At 44.2% G+C, this 20,486-nt stretch overlaps 1 protein-coding gene across 3 annotated transcripts in view; it reads right to left on the bottom strand.

Moving 5' to 3' along the window:
* PHYHIPL (phytanoyl-CoA 2-hydroxylase interacting protein like) overlaps nucleotides 1–20,486 on the bottom strand; it is a 119,284-nt gene that overhangs the window by 23,377 nt on the left and 75,421 nt on the right. For all 3 annotated transcript variants that reach the window (XM_066600789.1, XM_066600791.1, XM_066600790.1), the window contains exon 2: nucleotides 11,255–11,451. In XM_066600789.1, coding sequence (XP_066456886.1) covers nucleotides 11,255–11,451 — 197 coding nt within the window. The remainder of the gene's footprint in view (nucleotides 1–11,254; nucleotides 11,452–20,486) is intronic.

Raw genomic sequence — 20,486 nt, 5'->3', positions numbered from 1 at the left:
GATACTATGCAGCCAAAAAATAGAATTCCAACTATATTCTAAACAATAAAATAGGGAATAAACAGACATGCAGACCCCCAATACTGTAGCTACTTACGCGTTTCGAACCAAAGGGTTTTTCTTGAACGACTACAGGAGTGGTGTTCTGCATTCACTCTTAGCAGCATTGCACCCACAGTCACCTGACTACTAACTACTCAGTTGGCCGGAAGCCATTCCCTTAAAGGGATGTTTTCAGCTCAGCCATGTTAACACCACTCTGAATGAGGTGGCCAGGATTACAGAAACAGCTAAGCGTTACTGGGCTGCACTGCATCCGTAACTCTCGAAGATGTCAATGGGAGTTATACAAACAGCATAGCACAGTGAGTTACAACTGGACCGAGGCCAGAACAGGAGACAAGTGCGGGTCCTAGAGTTGGGACCTACACCTACACCTATGGATATGCATTAAAGTCTGAGATGGGAATAACTCTTTAAAATAGATCACTAATGCTCATGTGAATAAAAGAATGCGAGATTAGTAGCGCCCCAATATAGTAGTGGAGAAGGAGAAAGTTTAGCAAAATGCTGGAAAAAAGGTGGGATGGGACTCACCCCAGACGTAACCAGACCCTACAAGGAAGGTCTCAGTTCGTCTAGTGATCCTGGATGGCGGATAGTATCATATGTTGGTCCAAATCACTGGTCTGAATGACATCCCGAGGAGGGAGAGCATCACGGGGTGACTCTAGGTATAGATACCAGAGAAAGCAAGAAACAGTACGGTGCAAGAAAAAAAGGCCCTGATGCTCCAGTGGATTGATATACAGAAAGAACAAAAACTGCTGCCTTGGAATCCTACTATCACGACCCTATTACCTGCTCTACTACACGCCAACCAGGATCTTAGGGGTGTCAACTATGAAGTAAGTTCCTTTTTGTTCTTTCTGTATATCAATCCACTGGAGCATCAGGGCCTTTTTTTCTTGCACCGTACTGTTTAATGCTCATATGAGTTATTATGCCCCTCTTGCACTCTCACATATCCTGAAAATACCATTGAGTTCCCAACCAATATGACACCTAGGGTCACAACCTGCTAGCACATCGTTAGTTGAAGTATGGCTAAACATAAGAACCACTGGACCTACAAAATCGGAGAAACATGTCCCATAAGGGGTGGTAATGGGAGGAATACACTTGATTAGAACAATACAACAATATGTTAATGTGCTTGACTAACCGGCAGGAGGCGCGTCCACTCCCTTACAGGACTTTATGGCAACTACAACAGCTCTGACTGATGGATTGTATCTTACATGAAAGAATTCAGCGGCATCGTAATGTGGGAATGAAGACACTTAATTCCAAAACAGGAAACAGTGAGACTCGGAGATAATATCATGACTTGTATGGGCTTGTATGAGCTGTAGAACAGGTACATGCTCATGCCTTATTTACACCTGCACATCACCGCAATTATGAAAGATATACCACACAATTAGAGGTTACACATGATGTCACCAAACTCCAGGTCTCCTCTACTGAACAGGTCTACACACCCAAAGGCTTTAATTAAGCCTTGCAATAATTAGATTTCTATTACTTTCTAGATAATTGTTCTTTCCACACATTATACTGACAGTCCCCGGGGCGAGAGGCAAGTCTGTAAGAATGTGAAATTCCCTTTGACACTTGTTAAAATGTCACAGTGGTGCAATATATGAAAAAACTAATAAACCCAAATTCAGAGAACGGCGACAAACAAACATGGGAAATTAGAATCTAATGTCTCATCTCTTCTCATGACATTTACGGGCATCATGGGACTTTACTGAGGCGGAGTAACTTAAATTGACTCTCCGATTTGGAAATAGAATTGTGTCCCAGGATCGGAGATGGCGGGGAGCATTTTACCTGCATTTGTTCTTGTCTGCAGGTGCTTTGATCCACCGGTTCTGGGTCCAGTTTTGAGCGATTCAAGATGACCACCACAATTTTACTATCTAGCTAATGCACACAATGCACTGTTTTCTTATTGGCCAACAATGATCATGTGAGAAGCCCTGGCCAATCAGAAAGTAGGTATACTGCATTTGTGGTCTAACATTACTAGAGATGAGCGAACGTACTCGTCCGAGCTTGATATTCGTGCGAATATTAGGGTGTTCGGGATGCTCGTTACTCGTAACGAGCACCACGCGGTGTTCGGGTTACTTTCACTTTCCTCTGTGAGACGTTAGCGCGCTTTTCTGGCCAATTGAAAGACAGGGAAGGCATTACAACTTCCCCCTGCAACGTTTAAGCCCTATACCACCCCCCTGCTGTGAGTGGCTGGGGAGATAAGGTGTCACCCGAGTATTGAAATCTGCCCTTCCCGCGGCTCGCTACGGATGTATTCTGACATTAGTTCAGGGAAAGTGGTATTGTGTTGGAGCTGCTATAGGGAGAGTGTTAGGTGTATTGTAGGTTTCAAGAACCCCAACGGTCCTTCTAAAGGCCATAAATCGTCTCTATATGCGCTCAGTGGGGCCGGCGGCAGCAGCGCCGACCCCATTGAGAACATATAGAAGACAAATCCTTCTTTTCTGCCACAGCTGTAACAGCTGTGGCAGAGAAGAACGATGTTTGCCCATTGAATTCAATGGAACCAGCAATACAGCAGGTTCCACTGAATGCAATGGGCTGCCGGCGATCGCAGGATGAATGGTCGGGAAGGGGTTAAATATATAACCCCTTCCCTGCAATTCATCCAGAAATGTGATACACTAAAAATATATACCGGCGTATAAGGCGATGGGGCGTATAAGACGACCCCCCAACTGTCACCTTATACGCCAGCAATACAGTGGAGCAAAGAATAAAAAGCATTACTCACTTCTTCAGACGATCTGCAGGCTGTCGCTCCCTCCTGGCTCCCGGCAGAGCATTGCTTTCTCTACGAAAGGCTTTAAATCCACGCCTCCAGAAACACACGTGCCTTCAGCCAATCACAGCCAATGACAGTGATGTCATTGAATTGCTGTGATTGGCTGTGCTTCTGGAGGCGGGGATTTCAAGCCTTTCATAGAGAAAGCTTTAGTCCGTGGACCAGGAAGGAGTGACAGTCTGCAGGAGCGGCGCAGATCGTCTGAAGAAGTAAGTAATGCTTTTTATTCTTTGCTCCACTGTATTGCCGGCGTATAAGGTGACAGTTGGGGGGTCGTCTTATACGCCCCGTCGCCTTATACGCCGGTATATATTTTTAGTGTATCACATTTCTGGATGAATTGCAGGGAAGGGGTTATATATTTAACCCCTTCCCGACCATTCATCCTGCGATCGCCGGCAGCCCATTGCATTCAGTGGAACCTGCTGTATTGCTGGTTCCATTGAATTCAATGGGCTAACATCGTTCTTCTCTGCTACAGCTGTTACAGCTGTGCCAGAGGAGAACGATCTTTACGCTGACAGTGCGGGGGGGGGGGCCCACTCTTGCCGCTATTGTGGCTTAATAGTGGGACCTGTGAACTTGAGATGCAGCCCAACATGTAGCCCCTCGCCTGCCCTATCCGTTGCTGTGTCGTTCCCATCACTTTCTTGAATTGCCCAGATTTTCACACATGAAAACCTTAGCGAGCATCGGCGAAATACAAAAATGCTCCGGTCGCCCATTGACTTCAATGGGGTTCGTTACTCGAAACGAACCCTCGAGCATTGCGAAAATTTCGTGCCGAGTAACGAGCACCCGAGCATTTTGGTGTTCGCTCATCTCTAAACATTACCAATGCAATGTGGGGATTAAGTAGTCTGAAGATTGCGTCGGCCATCTAGGATGGCCAAAAACAGAACCCGGGACCAGTGCATTTGTGGGCTGGCAGAGAAGAACAACTGTAGGTCATATACATCGACCTCCTCCAGTACCAGGACCGAATTTTGTCCCCAAACCAGAAGACTGCTTTAATAAAACACTAAGACCAGAGATACACGACCGTATTTCGTCCACTTTTTTGTGTCAGTGAAACGGATATGTATCCTGACCTGACCACAGGTCCCCTGACCTAAACTCCAAGTAACATAGGTCCCATGATGCTCGGAGTTTGGGTCAGGAGACCTGCGATCAGGCCAGGATGCACATCTATATTACAGACACAAAACACGTCCGAAGTACAGTTGTCTGTCTCCAGCCATGGCTATGATAACACACAGCATTTTGTATATATTGGATATATTTGTGTATATTTTTTTGGTGCGTTTGTGAACTAAAACAAAAAATGCATCCAAAAACCACATGCGGTTTCAAAAAGTTGCATGCATTTTTTTTGGATGCTTTTTTTGGGGGCTGTAGTTCACAAACGCTTCAAAAATACATCCAAAGAGTCATGTGTGAACGCAGCCTCACACATTAAGATAATTAATTATAAATCTCAAAGCCGTTCTGATCCCACCACCAGATCATCTCACTCCCTACCCAATGGGTGCCGAATGCATTGCCTAGCGATTGTGGGGGGGCCAACCATGGCTCCCTCTGTCACCCAGGCAGCCCCTTTGCTACACAAGTGTGTTGGTGCTGAGCAAATGTCCTGGCTGTAGGTTCCCTAGTGAGGTCTTCTAGGCCTGCCTATTAGTACTTCTATTATACCCCACCATAGGATGACGCTGCAGCACAATATAGAAGTATTGCAGTGTATCATACAAGCTGAGACAATTCAGACTTTTCAGATTATCAGATGCTGGATTTAAGGGATTTCACTTCACTTGTATTAATTTTAATGCCTGCTGATGAACAATGTGCTTCATGCAAGTTTTATCCTGTGATACCTTAGCATTCAACATGATGCAAAACATTGGAGGGGATACATTCAAAATGAAATGCAAATTGCTCTTCTACCTAGGATGCAGCGGCTGGAACCTATTTATCTTCAATCACACATTTTAATAGAGATTGTATGGTTTGCATGTGGTGCATTGATAGTAGGAAAGATTTCCAGACCTTGTGAAGAGAGGTGCGGCGGGCGGCGGTGCTCATACAGACGCTTGTAGTTTGCAGTGGGAGAGCTGATCAATAAATGACAATTACTGCAACTACCAACTCCTTCAGTTATAAACTGCTTTAAAATGCTCTTATTACTGTCATTATTGCCTTTTCTGAGAGGTTACACTTGAAAACTGGTCACAGACTTCTGTCTATACAAAAATAGGAGAAATACAATAAGTATCCCCCATCCTGTAAAACAAGGGTGTAGAACAGCGGACTAGGAAGGGTAGCCAGTCCGCTTCCCCCCGCCGCCCCCCGATCCCGCTGCGACGAGAATGCAGTTACTCAAGAAGAGCGATGCTCGTTCGAGTAACAGCCTTATCCGAGCGTGCTCGCTCATCTCTAGTAGCCACCAGTCATATAGAGTAAAATGTATATTCCTATGGATGACCAGTTATTCCAGTTCTATCCGACAACCAGATAGTAATATGATATAAGACACAGCGTTGGGTCAAAATTTTTCTATATTTTGGCTTTTACGTAATTCAGTCGTATCATGTCTCCATACAACCGCTGAGTTGTTAGAAGCGGTGATACGCCACTTTTAGCATTCCACGATGACCTCCATGCTTAGATCCTCTGTATATCCCACTGAAATAAATCACCCATTCAGTCCGGATTTACACGAGTTTCTGCGTTTTTGCGGCACGATTTTGCAAAATAGGAGTTGTACATTGCGAATTTTACTGTACTTTTTGTGCGTGCAAATTGTGCGCAATTGTATGCGCTAAAAAGCACTCAAGCTCTCATACATTACAATGGCTAATTCGTTTCAGGAATTCACAATGTTCTCTTTCCCTGCGGAAATGTGCTGGAAAATAGAGCATGCTGTGTAGTTTTTGGGCAACCAAATTTCGCACGCCAAACATGCACATGTGAACGAACCTATTGAACCATTGAAATCAGTGGGTTCTATTATCTCTGTGTTGAGCACGCAAATGTGCCTGCAAATATGTCCGGCGATGCTTCTAGGGGATATTGTCTGTATGTTTCTATTGTGCCAAAAAACATGCTTGACACCGCATTTACTATGTATGTTAGACGCTTTTGAACACTTTTTTCGCTGTGTCCAACAAAGCAGCATTTGTAGAAAGGAGAAGGGGGGTGCCATGTTTCACTGTGCACCAAAAAGTGCACCAAAAAATAATACAATTTTTTGTGATAAACTAAGCCAACTAATAGGTGCAGAAAGTTAGACTAGATAGTCTAAAGATTCTACAGATTTATCATTCAGCAGAGGTGCTATAATAAACTGATGAGGTTAAGATTGTGTAGTCAAAGTTTGCACTAATTATTAATGCCCATTTGCACGCAACAATTATTGCTCAAAATTAATTCAAACTATGGCATATGAGCGATAATCGTTGCATGTAAATGCTGCCATGGTTCACTCCTCGGCTGAACAATGATTTTAAGGTGAGCTTAAAATCCATTGTTCAGCCGGAGAGAGATAACAGGGACTGCACATTGTGTTCTGCACAGGAGTCGGAGATTACATCGTATTCTGTCGACAGCCCATGCGAGAGCAACAAAGCTGTGTGCAGAGCTCAGACCACATGCTGTGCTCTGCAAACAGCTCCTGGAGGCCCTTTTACATGCAAATGAGGCTGATAAAATGTTAATGGACACGTGGGCTGCATTCCCACGAACGTATATCGGCTCGGTTTTCACGCCGAGCCGATATACGTTGTCCTCGTGTGCAGGGGGGGGGATGGAAGAGCAAGGAGCAGGAACTGAGCTCCCACCCCCCTCTCTGCCTCCTCTCCGCCCCTCTGCACTATTTGCAATGGGGAGAGGCGGAATGGGGTGGGGCTAATTCTCAGAACTTAGCCCGGCACCTGTCCCGCCTTCTTTCATTGCAAATAGTGCAGAGGGGGCGGAGAGGAGGCAGAGAGGGGGCGGGAGCTGAGTTCCTGCTCCTGGCTCTTCCATCCCCCCCCCCCCCCCTGCAGATGAGGACGACGTATATTGGCTCGGCGTGAAAACCGAGCCGATATACGTTTGTGTGAATCCACCCTAATGTCCGTTAACACTTTAGGCAAAACAATTGCTAAAAGTGTCAAGCTTTCAATCATTTGAAAGATTGTCTTTGCGTATAAATGGGCCTTAGACAGTGTTAGTAAATAAGCCGCATTGTATGTATGGCTCCATAGAACACAGTTTAGGCACTCTGACGTGGAACAAGCTTCAAACTCACAGCTTTGCCATGTGTACAAGGCCTACAGATTTGGAACAGACAGGAGGATTCCTAGCTGGTGAAGTTTCTATGTTTGGGTATAATATTACCCCATGGACAAATCCACAGCAAAATCCAGACCTCTTACATGAGGATTTTGATACAGAATTGCCAAGGATTTGCAAAGAGTGAATTCCACAGCAATGCCACTGCAAATCCACATGTAAGACCATGTAGATTTTGTGGTGAATTCAGGAAGAAATTTTTCCCCTTAAAGGGGTTGTCTCGTGGCAGCAAGTGGGGTTAAGCACTTCTGTATGGCCATATTAATGCACTTTATAATATACATCGTGCATTAAATATTGGCCATACAGAAGTTATACACTTACCCCCTCCGGTGTTGGCGTTCCCGTCTCCATGGCGCCGACCGAAGCCTTCTTCTGCCTGGATTAGACGCGCTTGCGCTGAAGGGGCCGCTCCGGCGTGCTCGCGCCGAACAGGTCTTCTGCGCATGCGCAGAAGACCTCTGCGGCGCGAGCACGCCGGAGCTGGACAGAAGAGGGCAGACTGCGCAAGCGCGTCTAATTCAGGCAGAAGAAGGCTTTGGTCGTCGCCATGGAGACGGGGACACCAACACCGGAGGGGGTAAGTGTATAACTTCTGTATGGCCAATATTTAATGCACGATGTATATTACAAAGTGCATTAATATGGCCATACAGAAGTGCTTAACCCCACTTGCTTTCGCGGGACAACCCCTTTAAATGGGGAAAATTGGCTTCCATCTTATTGGGGTTTTTTTCACCTTCCTCTGGATCAACATTGGACAGTAATAAGCTGAACTGGATGGACACATATGTCTTTTTCTGGTCTTACATACTATGCTATAAGGGTTGTCCAATCTAGTACAAGTAACAACTATCCACAGTATAAAGAAGTTATTGAATGTTCTTACCTCCTTAAGAACTGGCCAATTTGGGGGCCTTAAAGGGATATTTTGCTAATATCAAGTCATCCTCTATCCATAGGTACCTTGTTTTACCACTGCATTCACAGTGCTTGAATTTAGCTGTCTCTGGCAGTCCCATTGAAATAAATAGAGTGGTAGTGCACATGCGCATCTCTGCTCAATTGGGTGCAGAGCACTGATGTCATTGACACCAAGTCATGTGACTGCTGCAGCTAATCACTAGCCAAAGGGACACAGTAATTTGCATATTATCCAGAGGAGCATGCACGGCCTTATAAGTCTCCTCACTCACCTTCTAGGTGTTCTCCTTAAGGAGAGACGATAGCTCTGCCAGCTACCCGTACTGTGCAGATAAAATATATGCATGTAATATGGATTGCAGGTTGGAAGGTGTGTCGTCTCTCCTTAAGGAGAGCACCCAGAAGGTGTGTGGAGACACCTAGTAATACAAATATGCCCAAGTGAATGAGCTCTTATAAAAGTACTTTGAAGGCAACCGTAATGCTGATGTGGCCCTCGGTGAAAATGAGTTTGACACCCCTAACATAAAGGATGCCCCCTTGTTAAAGTCCCAGTCCTTGGTATAAGTAGACCATGGGATACTGCATTGTCAGTTGAGCAGTGTAAGGGACTGTTTATGGGAGGAAAATGAGTTATATATTCCAAGGTTTCTGTTTTTGTCATTTTTTCTAATCCTGAGTTTTGTAGCGGGCGCCCAGCTGTCAAGCGCTGCCGAGCTCCCATTGTTGAGCGCTCCTGTGTAATCATCATGCAGTAAATGTACAGCATGGTGCCTTAACAAGGCATTTCACGGCAGACATGTAGGTCATTCCGTGCCAAAGAGTTAATATAATGTATTTCAAATTCTCATTATTTTCAAGATTTCTGCTGGTCGTCAGAAAATGCAATCATGCATCGTTTAAAGGGACTCTGCCTGTGTCAGATTCGTGCTACCTATGGTTCGGACAAGTATGCCCATTGCCCCCATGTGTGTTTTCATGCTGACTGTGGTTTGGACACCATGGACCTGATGACAGAATCCCTTTTAATTCTCCAAATACGGTCATTTCTAACTTTACATCAACATATAATCAATGTCTTATTAGTTGACTACAGGTTGTCTGAATTGCCGGTAGCCTACCATTGGTGGGAGATGGGCTTGAAGTTGTTGGCCAATTTAGTCGGATAGCTTAGAAAGTGAAATGGAGAAAGTCTCCTAAAACCCTTTCCTAAGGGCGGCTTCACACAGTCGTTCACGGTGCAACTATGTTGCATTGAGGCACACGAAATTGCACATATGCCTCTGTGAAGGCGCTCTAATAGTGGCAAAGTCAACTTCTACATGTTAGGGCTCTTTCACACTGCCCTTAGGGCAGCTTCACACAGACGTATTTGTACACTGCAGAGTATAGAACCTATCAACCTTCTCTAATCCACGGTCTGACGTCTGAAGACATTATGATTTAAGGCTGTAAAGCTCCGATGTCCGTCGTAGTTCTCTTACTGCATATTGCCAGCCTCCCTGCTGTCGGAGACTATCCAACGTGTCACCTCACGCAGTACTGGCTTTAGCCAGCATATAGCGCCGTAGTATAACGGCCTAAAAAGAGTAAGCCCCCGGGATACAAATTGGATTGGAAAGGGTTAATATCAATGGACTCATTCTTTTCCCATATTTAGCGCACACACTTCTTGCATGTGCAAAAAACTAAAACATGCTCTATTTTATGTGCATTTGCACACCAAAGGGCAAAATACAACACAAAATCGAGGGATAAGAACTAGAGATGAGCGAGTATACTCGCTGAGGCACATTACTTGAGCGAGTAGTGCCTTAGCCGAGTATCTCCCCGCTCGTCTCTAAAGATTCGGGGAGCAGGAGGGAGCGGGGGGGGGGGGGGGAGAGAGGGAGAGTCAGATCTCCTCTCTGTTCCTCCCCGCTCTCCCCCGCCACTCCCCGCCCCCGCCGGCCCCCGAATCTTTAGAGACGAGCGGGGAGATACTCGGCTAAGGCACTACTTACTCGAGTAATGTGCCTTAGCGAGTATACTCGCTCATCTCTATTAAGAACACATCTGGACCTCATTAGGCTACATAGACTTTTAAAATATGTCGGCGGGGTATCGCACGCCTATGCGAACATGCCCTGCGTTCACAAAAAAGTACAATAAAATGCGCCAATACACGTGCAAAAGTGCCTCGTTCATGGTGCTGAAGCATATGTTCTAATTGTGCATATGCTCATATGAAGTCATCTGTAGGGTCCATTTAGACCTGCCGGTTTGTCAATTGAACGAGCGAACAATACTTGAGTTTGAGCGTTCACTCAAGCATCCTGTCTATACAGGCAGATACAACTGAACAACTGAACGATCGGTATTTAAACCGAATGATAAGTGAACGAGCCAACGATGATTTTTATGCCGGCATAAAATGAACGATGAACGAAAAGCGAACAATTTATTGCTCGATCACTGGCTGCGTTTACACTGAACGATTATCATTCACTTTCGCTCATTTGAACGAATCTTTGAATTATAATTAGAGATGAGCGAGCATACTCGGTAAGGCGATATACTCGAGAGAGCATCACCTTTTTCGAGTACCTGCTGGCTCGTCCCTGAAGATTTGGGGAGCCGGTGGGGTGAGCGAGGGGTTGCAGAGGGGATCGGGAGGGAGAGAGAGAGAGAGGGATCTCTCTCACTTTCCTCCCTGCTCCCCCTCGCTGCCCTGCGCCGCCCCAGACCCCTGCGCCCCCCCCCCCCCCCGAATCTTCAGGGACGAGCCAGCAGGTACACGAAAAAGGCGATGCTCTCTCGAGTATATTGCCTTACCGAGTATGCTCGCTCATCTCTAATTATAATCATACCTATATACCACATTACAGATATAGCCAAGTTTAAACTGACTCTTAAATGTTAAGATAACTTTCTATACCACAGTTCATTTGCCCCCTTTCAATAGCTCTCCAATGGCTTGTTGTGTGTTAAGGTAACAACAGCTCTTCAATGGCTTAAGATAAAATACCTTCATGCGGAAAGTTACGGCGGTCAAGTTAATCTTTGCTAGTTTTGTACATTACAACTTGAAATCAATTCGAGAAAATGTACCTTGTGTTTAAACTTATTGGAATTCTTGTTCTCCTTCTTATTCAGGTCTATGAAGTAGTGTGTTATCCGGTCCTTAGACTTAGAATCCATCTCCCATGAGATCTTGAAGGAGTCACATGTAATATTACTGATCTTGATATTGTGAGGGACAGGCAGCTCCTCCATCTCTGCGATGCCGCTGTCTTGAGATTTATTCCCTGAAAATAAGAAACACAATGTTATTTATGATATCTAACTACGTCTTACCAGAGGACCGCGCCACTTATCAACTCACAAACGCAGAGTTAGAGTTTATTACACGCGAGGGAGAGACAATTGTCAGATGGCAGATCGCAGAAATATCTAGGCTTGGAATGAAGGCAGAATGACGGGTTAGTCTCCTTGTTGCATGTCTTATGGTCAACGGGGCTGCCGACTTCTATCTCCAGTCTCATCAACAACAAAACGGAAATTCTACCCAATGCCATCTGTATTATGAAGGAATGCAGGAAAAACACCCAAAACACCCCCATTTTACGTTTTTCCTCCCCACTCGCGATTTTGTTGCACTTTTTTGCCACATTTTTTTTGTGAAAGTCAATAGGACTTTCTAATATTAAAATCGCAATGCAAATTTGTGGCGTTGCGATGCGATAAAAAGGAGGCTCTATAGGGAAACCTGGTAGATAAAAAAAATCGCTGAAAGATAGAGCATGTAGCGATTCTTTTGCTCTTGCAACACTGCATCAGTGAAGACATCGTTAATGGGAAGGAAATAGAGATGAGCGAGTATACTCGCTAAGGCACTACTCGCTCGAGTAATGTGCCTTAGCCGAGTATCTCCCCGCTCGTCCATAAAGATTCGGGGGCCGCCGCAGCTGACAGGTGAGTTGCGGCGGGGAGCGGGGCAGAGCGGGCGGGAGAGAGGGAGAGAGAGATCTCCCCTCCGTTCCTCCCTGCTCTCCCCCGCAGCTCCCCGCCCCGCGGCGGCACCCGAATCTTTCGGGACGAGCGGGGAGATACTCGGCTAAGGCACATTACTCGAGTGAGTAGTGCCTTAGCGAGTATACTCGCTCATCCCTAGAAGGAAACCATTGAAAATCATTGGTTTCATAATCTGCTTTTTTACTGACTCTCGCATCACGCCCAATTTTGACATGGTGTATTCTTTTTCTTACGAGATTCCCCATGCGGGGTTAATAATGAGGTACTTTGCTAGATCTGACTTTTATGGAAACAGCAATACCAAATATGTTTTGGAGTTTTTGATTTAGATTTTTTATTATAAATATGGGGAAAGGTTTTTTTTTAAACAATCTCTTTTTATTAAGAAAGTGTATAACAGAGCGCAACATCCAAGAGGTATGTTGAGATGGGTTGTACAGAAATATATGAAAATACGAGTGTTTACAATCGAGGCACACAGTTTTTTTTAGAAATTAAAAACTTTTTAAAACTGATTATTACAGTACTTTTCCTTTTTAGTTTCCATAGGGGACAAGAACTTGAAATGGTTTGATCGCTCCTGCAACTTAATGTAATACCACAGCATTAGGGCTTAGTCACACGGGCGCTTTTTCGTGCGATTTCCAGATGCGTTTGCGATCCGTATCTATATAGAGCCAATGCTTTGCAATGGGAGCGGTCACATGTCTGTTTTTTAATCAGATGGGCGAAAAATTATAGGACACAACAATTCACAGAACGCATGTAACTGCGTTCTGCGCAAATCGGTGTTCCTGTGTTATGTGCGCTCAATGGTGCCGGCGGCAGCAGCGCCGACCCCATTGAGAACATATACTAAAGATCGTTCTCCTCTGCCACAGCCCCTATATTATACCTCAATCTGCAATGGTAGCCCTGCGAGCTTTCAAAGGCTGCTATGGCAGCCTAAAGGTACCCCCAGACTTTGATAATGGCATTTAAAGCCTTGATCAGCAGAGGTGCTGATCACAGTTGTTGCGGGCGGGTGTCAGCTATAAGAAACATCTGGCACCCTCACTGTATGGATTGACTCCCAATCCCCTCCATACAAACGCTGAACCTCTATGACGTAACTGTACATCCTGGAGTGTTAAAGGATCAAAAGACCATACAGTGCCAGCAACATATACTGCCATATACATCTCATATAATACCACTACATAGTGCCCAAATAATATGCAGTATCTAAACAAAGAACCACATTTCAATGATTTATGCACAATTTTCAAAGAGCAGGAACCCCTGAAGGACGTTATCACACAGTGGCTTTTGATGTGGATTTAATAAGGAATCGATGTCAAATCCGCAATCCAATACATTTGAAATCAGTGAAACAAAGTAACATGTCCCTTCTTGACATGGATTCCAAACATAATCTGAATGGGAACAATGGCACAGATTATGTGCGAATTTGCAATGGATTTTTTTACAATGCGGATTACACAGTGTGAACATATTCTAAGGGTGCATCCACATGGGGGGTATGTTTTTTTCGCATTTTAAGTTTTCAATGAAAAATCTGTGTTTAATCTGTGGATTTTGCTGCCAATATAATGGGGGTCTTCAATCCTTCTTCTAGACTGTGAAGATTGCTGCTTTATTTGTGTTCTATTGTAAATGTTTTGTGAGTTGTGTTCCCTTCACACTATTTCCCACACGGTGGGAGTGGGTCAGGTGGTAACCACCTATATATGTTGGAGACAAGCCTATGGCTGCATAGGGAGCAACAGTATGGAGTGAGAAAGAATATACTCTTCAGGTGTCTTATGTCCTGGAAAGAAGAGAGGGACGATAGCTCCTACAAGGCATGAGAGACTCAGGATACGAAGTCAAGGAAGGAGGCATTGTAGCCTATCCCTGCCACAAGTGACCAACCAGCAGTGCAGCTTACCCTGAGACAATTTCTGCTTAAAGCATTCATTGATCAGCAAGCAAACCTCATGGGGTCTGCAGATTTATCGAGGAAAGTCAGGCTGATACAAATCTGGTGCACTGAAGGCCATATCCAATTCAGGCCACTAACCGCTTTATCCCGGGTTGACCCGGTGTACCACAGATAGCTGACCTTCTCTGGCCCTCTCTGAGGAAGTGATGACTGTTTCTGTGCCCAACCCTGTTACAGCAGACTGACCTAGCGAGTCTGAGGGGGTCCCTTCACAAATTTCACCCCACTCATTAAGGCCTTTTTGAAGTGATATAGCCGCGAGAAAATCTTGCGATTTTGTCGCCCGTGTGAAACCGGCCTAAAACAGTGATTTATGCTGTAGATATTTAATGCAGCGTGTGAACATATCCTTATGCTATTAGTTCAGTTAACACAAGGTGAAAACTGATTGCTTGCTGGGACCTGACTTTACTGAACAATGCATTAGAGTAACTATTATAAAAAAAAACTTTCTGACAGTGAGGGTGATCAATGAGTGGAACAGGTTACCACAGGAGGTGGTGAGTTCTCCTTCAATGAAAGTGTTCAAACAAAGGCTGGACAAATATCTGTCTGGGAATATTTAGTGATCCTGCGTTGAGCAGGGGGTTGGACCCGATGACCCTGGAGGTCCTTTCCAACTCAACCATTCTATGATTCTATGATTATACATTGTGGGCCATGGAAAGGTTACCCATCTCTCATCCTGGCATCACACTCTTATGAAAGCTGTCTAAAAAAACTTTCATAATAGTGTTGTCCGAGGCTATTTTTCCATGGCCACCCTAAAAGAAAATAAGAAAATAGAGTGTTTGCAAGTTACAGTGTATTTATCCCACATCCATTGAAAGCTTTACTCAACTCTTCAATAGAAAAACTTTGACTCCTCTGATAAAGACAATTGTGAATTCATACAATACACTACTGTAAAATAGTGGAGGGTCTGTGCTAAGATTCAGAGGACTGAAGGGACTAGTACTTACAAATACACTATCACAATGATGACATAATGAGGTCTTCAATGGGTCCATACAGAACTTCAGACAATGACTAGTTTGTTTCCTCCATCACTGTGTAGCCCTTTTATCATCTACTATAAAAGGCAATTTACTAGACCTCAACAAAATAAAGAAGAGCATTCTGTCTAGTAGCTGCTTATTTTTACATGAAAAAAAAACAAACGATTCAAAACAGCAAGAAGCTCTGCTGTACAAATGAAAACCTTAGAACTTTGTCCATCATTTTTGAAGAATATTGTTCTACACAAGGGGTGTCAAACTCATCTTCACCGGAGGCCATAGCAGGCTTATGGTTGCATGCAATTGTAATTGTAAGACCCCATAGTAGCCCCAATAGTAATAGGGTCCTCCATAGTGGCCCCAGTAGTAATAGTGTGCCCCATAGTGGCCGCAGTAGCAATAAGTTCCAATAATAATGGACCCAGTAATAATGGGGTTCCCCCATATTGGTCCCAGTAGTAACAGTGCTCCCATAGTGGGCCATGTAATACTGTCCCCTATATTACCCCCAATAGTAATAGTGGCCCCCATAGTGACCCCAGTAGTAATAAGTGACACCCCCCTTCCCCTAGTGGCCCCTGGCTGAACAGGATCTCTACAGGCATTCCACTCACCGAAACTACAGCTCCAGTCTGTAGCAGGAGCTGCTGCTGAGTCTGTATCCACTGACCTCTCCCCTTGGCCTCTGTGCTGCATACAGGATGGCAAACACAGACACCAGGGGCGAGAGATCAGCAGTTACAGAGTCTGGACTGCTACCGCCGGACCATAGCTGCAGGCTGGGTGAGTAGAATACCTGTTAGGTTGCTGCACAGCTGGCAGGCCAAATAAAAAGAGGTGGCAGGCCAGATTTGGCCTCCATGCCTTGCGTTTGACATGTGTGTTCTACATAAATCGTAAATTACACATAGTAAATATAGAATGTAAGGCTGACATGTCCATCTAGTTCAGCCTATTACCCCTCAAATGTTGATCCAGATGAAGGCAAAAAATCTCTCATGAGGTAGAAGCCAATCTTCCTCATTTTTAGGGAAAAAATATTCCTTCCAGACCCCAATCTAGCAATCAGAATAATCTCTGGATCACCGACCCTTTTAGTAACCAGTACCTATAACATAATTCATAATAATTTATAATGGAAAGGCATAAAAATATGGTCATAGAATTGCACTAGCCAAGTGAAACCCAGATTTTTACTTGGCCAATGCCTACCACATCTCCCGATTCTCCGCATTAGGAGGCTTACCCCATTGGACTTCTTGTTTCCTCTCAGATAGGAGATCATGCATAATATCTAAGCTTAGAACTTATAGATCGTGAAGCCCGAAGGACATCCTGTCCAAAACTTAACTACGGTTAAAGTAATAAATCTCTGAAACTCGTGCAATGATATAAAAATATTAATTTTATTTGCATCCAAAAAAAAGTCCATGGTGAGGTTTGAACTTTGACTGATGGAGGTCCTAGGGCAGTAAGGATCTGGACTCGCACACAGCATTTATTTGGTGGCCAGATAGACGGGTGTGACCAATACACAAAGGAGATCCTGTGCATATTCCCAACATTTTGTAGTCCAAAGGCCGATAGCAGCCTATGGACTAGAGAAGGGTAAAGCAGAGAGCCTAGGACTCATGGTTCTACCATACTTTCCAACTGTATCGGCATTCAGTAGATGCAGTTGACAGTTGTGGTCTGGGATCATTGGCCTACTGTTACATATTCCACTGGGGATTTGCCCAGCATGGCAGACTAACAGTACAGGCCTGACTGATTCATACGAACCCTAGCCAATGAAAGTCTCAGCTATCAGACTCCTCCCAATCAATCATCTATGGTATATCCCATTGATATGTCATAAATATGCTATCGAAATCCTTGCAAAACTCCTTGCAGCTGCAATGGGGTCTAAAATGATGAGGAACCACAGCTAAAGATGGGCAAACCCCCTTCTACATAAGCAATGTGAACCGAGATACGGTCTACTTTTCTGCTGTCGAATATGTTTATGAAATGCCTGCCATGTACACAATGGACATATGAGTGCTCGGCGCCGTACTTAGGATCATTACGCACAGTTTCTCCGATCAGTCAAGCATAAAATTGAATTCATGCAAATTTTCCCACAAATACTCGAGCAAGATATTTTTTTTAGTAACGACGTGGATTGCTCAGGGAATATTGGGACACATGGGAGCCCTATCCAAACACTGTAACAGCTCTGCCTGTAGAAGGCTCTGACTCACAGGGAAAATATTGCTGGAGGAAACGAAAACCAGAAAGAAGAAGCAAACAGAAACAAATTTAGTGCTAATTAAGATGCGCCTGTTTCCTTTACACAGAGGTTTTTATGTATTTTATAAAATACAAAAATGCTCATAAAACTGCCACAAAAACGGCATAAAAGCTGCCATGCAAAAGATATCTGCGTACTGAGCGAGAGCCTAGAGGAAGATATGGAGGCACATTTATAAAAACTGTTAGTTTTTAGCTTAGACATGGAGTCGAAAGCAAATGTTTATAAGGGCAGCTTCACAATGGCGTATGCGCAATTGCGCACGCCTCACTGCAACGCATTTGCGCAATGGGCAAAGTTTCTGTGTATTGTGTGTGCAAATTTTGCGCAAGCAAATATGTCCATGTGAAGACGCCCTAAATGTCATATTGATGCAGCAAGTTTTTAGCTTGGAGATGTGGTGAGATTTCTGTCTACACTACAACAATGATAGATTACTTGGATTGCCTATGCCAAGATAGATGGGCGGACATTCGAAGTCAGATGGGTCCACCCGAGGATCCTCCAGTGAGCCCAAGCTCTGACACAGTAATGAGCTCCAGAGGTCCAAGAGAAGACAACCTAATTTGGAGTGGAGTCAATCACGGGCCACTAAGATATTTTTGCTATACCTTATTGATGGGGAAATAATTGATGGAATAAGGCATCCACAGCACCACCTATTGGAGGGTAGATGCCTTATTAGTCAATATCTGACCCTTTAACGGGCCATGTAATGTGACTAGGGATGAAAGCAAAACCATAAACCCATGCGCATATGGACGTTTCTGAGTTTTTGCCCATCATCATCACAAAGTTAAGTTCTGGTTCTCTATGTAAGAGTCCGGGACATAATGTTTCTTCTTATGGATAGCACAATGATGTTATAGGAAGTCTTCCAGCTCAAGTAATCCCTAATTATGTTGTAAGTGGTGTTAAAAGCCCAGATATTGACTCATAGGGCAGTTACTTTCCTATAGGTGGCACGGTGGAGGCATTATTTGATCTCTCTTTTGCATAGTTTTTTCCCAGGGAGTATTGCATGGCCTATAAGACTCACTGCACCCTTGTGGTGCTCTCACCTGCCATACGCCTTCACCTGGACCCAGCACACAGAGATGTAGCAGCGCCAATGCTGTGCAATACTATTTACATAGCAGGACTATTACCACTCACTTTGAATAGCTGGGGCGTGTACGCTATCGTCGTAGCATGCCAACTTGAGATGTGTTAGTGCTGCTACATCGGTATCAAAAAATTTATGTTGGATAAAAATCTGTTGATGTAATGATACTTTTTATGGGCCTCATTGTTTCAGGACTGGTTATGAACCAGGGGGCACGGAAGTCCCTACACCAGCCCTCTCCCCTGTCCCGGCCTACTTGCCCCCCTGGGCTAAACCCCAGGGCAACAACTGGGCGGCGGTCCCTACTCTGCACTAAGGAGGACACCAAGATAGATGGGACAGAGAAGACCAACTAACCAAAAGCAACGGACAAAACACAACCTAAGAGTAAGGAACATAAAGGGTTAACCAAACAGGAACGCCAGACCGAGGAAAAGGACAAGCTCAGAGTCAAGGAATAGCCAAGTCAAAAGACAGAACTGTAGCGGGTGTTAGCTGGACAGGACCAAAACAAACACTGGCACTGAGCTCCAGTCTAAGTCGAGCTAAATACAGGAGTCCCCGCCTAGGGCGGGGTGGGGCGTAATGATGTGGCGGCCGGTGATGCAATAAGCCCGGCCTCCCTCCAGCCATGCCTAACACATTGTGTAGAAGATAGCAACTGTCTATAAGTTTGTGTTTAAGGCCATAATAGTAGATCTCTTAATTCTATGAATTTTTATTATAGACCAGAGAGAACATAAAATGTTTGTAAAGTACAACGAACATTTTTAGGAAAAAAAACCAAGGATATGCTAAACAAAAACATAAAATGTTTTGTTCTCAATTTTCATACATTTGTTCCTATTCGTTAGGCATTTTACATGGTTTGCTGCTCTATTATTGTGCGTAGACGTCTAACTCGCTTTTATAAAGTGCAGTGAAGTGGAGACGGGATTTTTTTTTCCAATAACACACCTCCTTTTGCTGAATTAAATTAGCCGTCTGTCAGAAGATTCCAGCAGTATGTAAATAAGCTGTCTGGTCTCATATGGAAGCATCTTGATTATTTTGTTTTTGTTGATTGCACAAGAGACAGACAAGTGGAAGTCATTGAGTAACCGAAGCGTGATACCTAAAAAATTTCTGTTCCACGCACACAGGTCTCATTCGGAAGCATTTAGTAGAGTGGAAGTTGTTCTCCGTGTCGCAGCCTTTCCTAGATAATCAAGAAACTTTCCTAGACTTTAAGAAGTAAATACTCTTGTATCCTCTAATCAGAAAATCTGTTGCAAGCTGCAGTACAATGTAACACTTGGCAGGAGTTCTTAGCACATCGAGAAAATCCTAGAAATGTGAGATTTTAGAAATCTTCTACCGTGCATTCACTTCTTTCAAAAGTCAAAAAAAGCTTAAAGAAATATTTCAGCTGAATGTCTCCAAAATGAAAAAAAAAATGAATGAAGAAACGTGCCCAGATGGCTTCTGTTGGGGTACATGACGTAGTTGTGTGATGCTTAAAAATTCCTATATTTTGTGACAGCAACACGTGCCTCGGCACTTGTACACTTGTAATATCGGAATAACCGTGCACAATTGAAGTTCTTAGCCCATATTTTGATCAAAATATGGGGGCCCATTTGTCATGTCCTGGCGAACCTCATTGGATGGGTTCCTAACTCTAAAAAAACACCTGTCTTTGGGTCAAAGACCTCCAAATGAGCTCAGGGACAGCAGGATACCTGGCTATATACTCCTATTGAAGCATCTGGGACAGATGGGTGAATGGAGAGCATAACAAAAGTGCAGGCAGCCATTCCGACACAAAAGTACATGCAGCAAAAAACAAAGTCAGCACTTCCAGCAAATAAATTAAACACAAAGGTGCATGTAAGCCAGGGCTGTGACCAATACAGTTACAGAATATATTCTATAATGACAAAAAGTGA

This window comes from Eleutherodactylus coqui, chromosome 4 (genome assembly GCF_035609145.1).
Source record: "Eleutherodactylus coqui strain aEleCoq1 chromosome 4, aEleCoq1.hap1, whole genome shotgun sequence".
Lineage (NCBI taxonomy): Eukaryota > Metazoa > Chordata > Amphibia > Anura > Eleutherodactylidae > Eleutherodactylus > Eleutherodactylus coqui.
The sequence above is the reverse complement of the archived record's forward strand: the minus strand, read 5'-3'. Positions and strand labels throughout refer to the sequence as shown.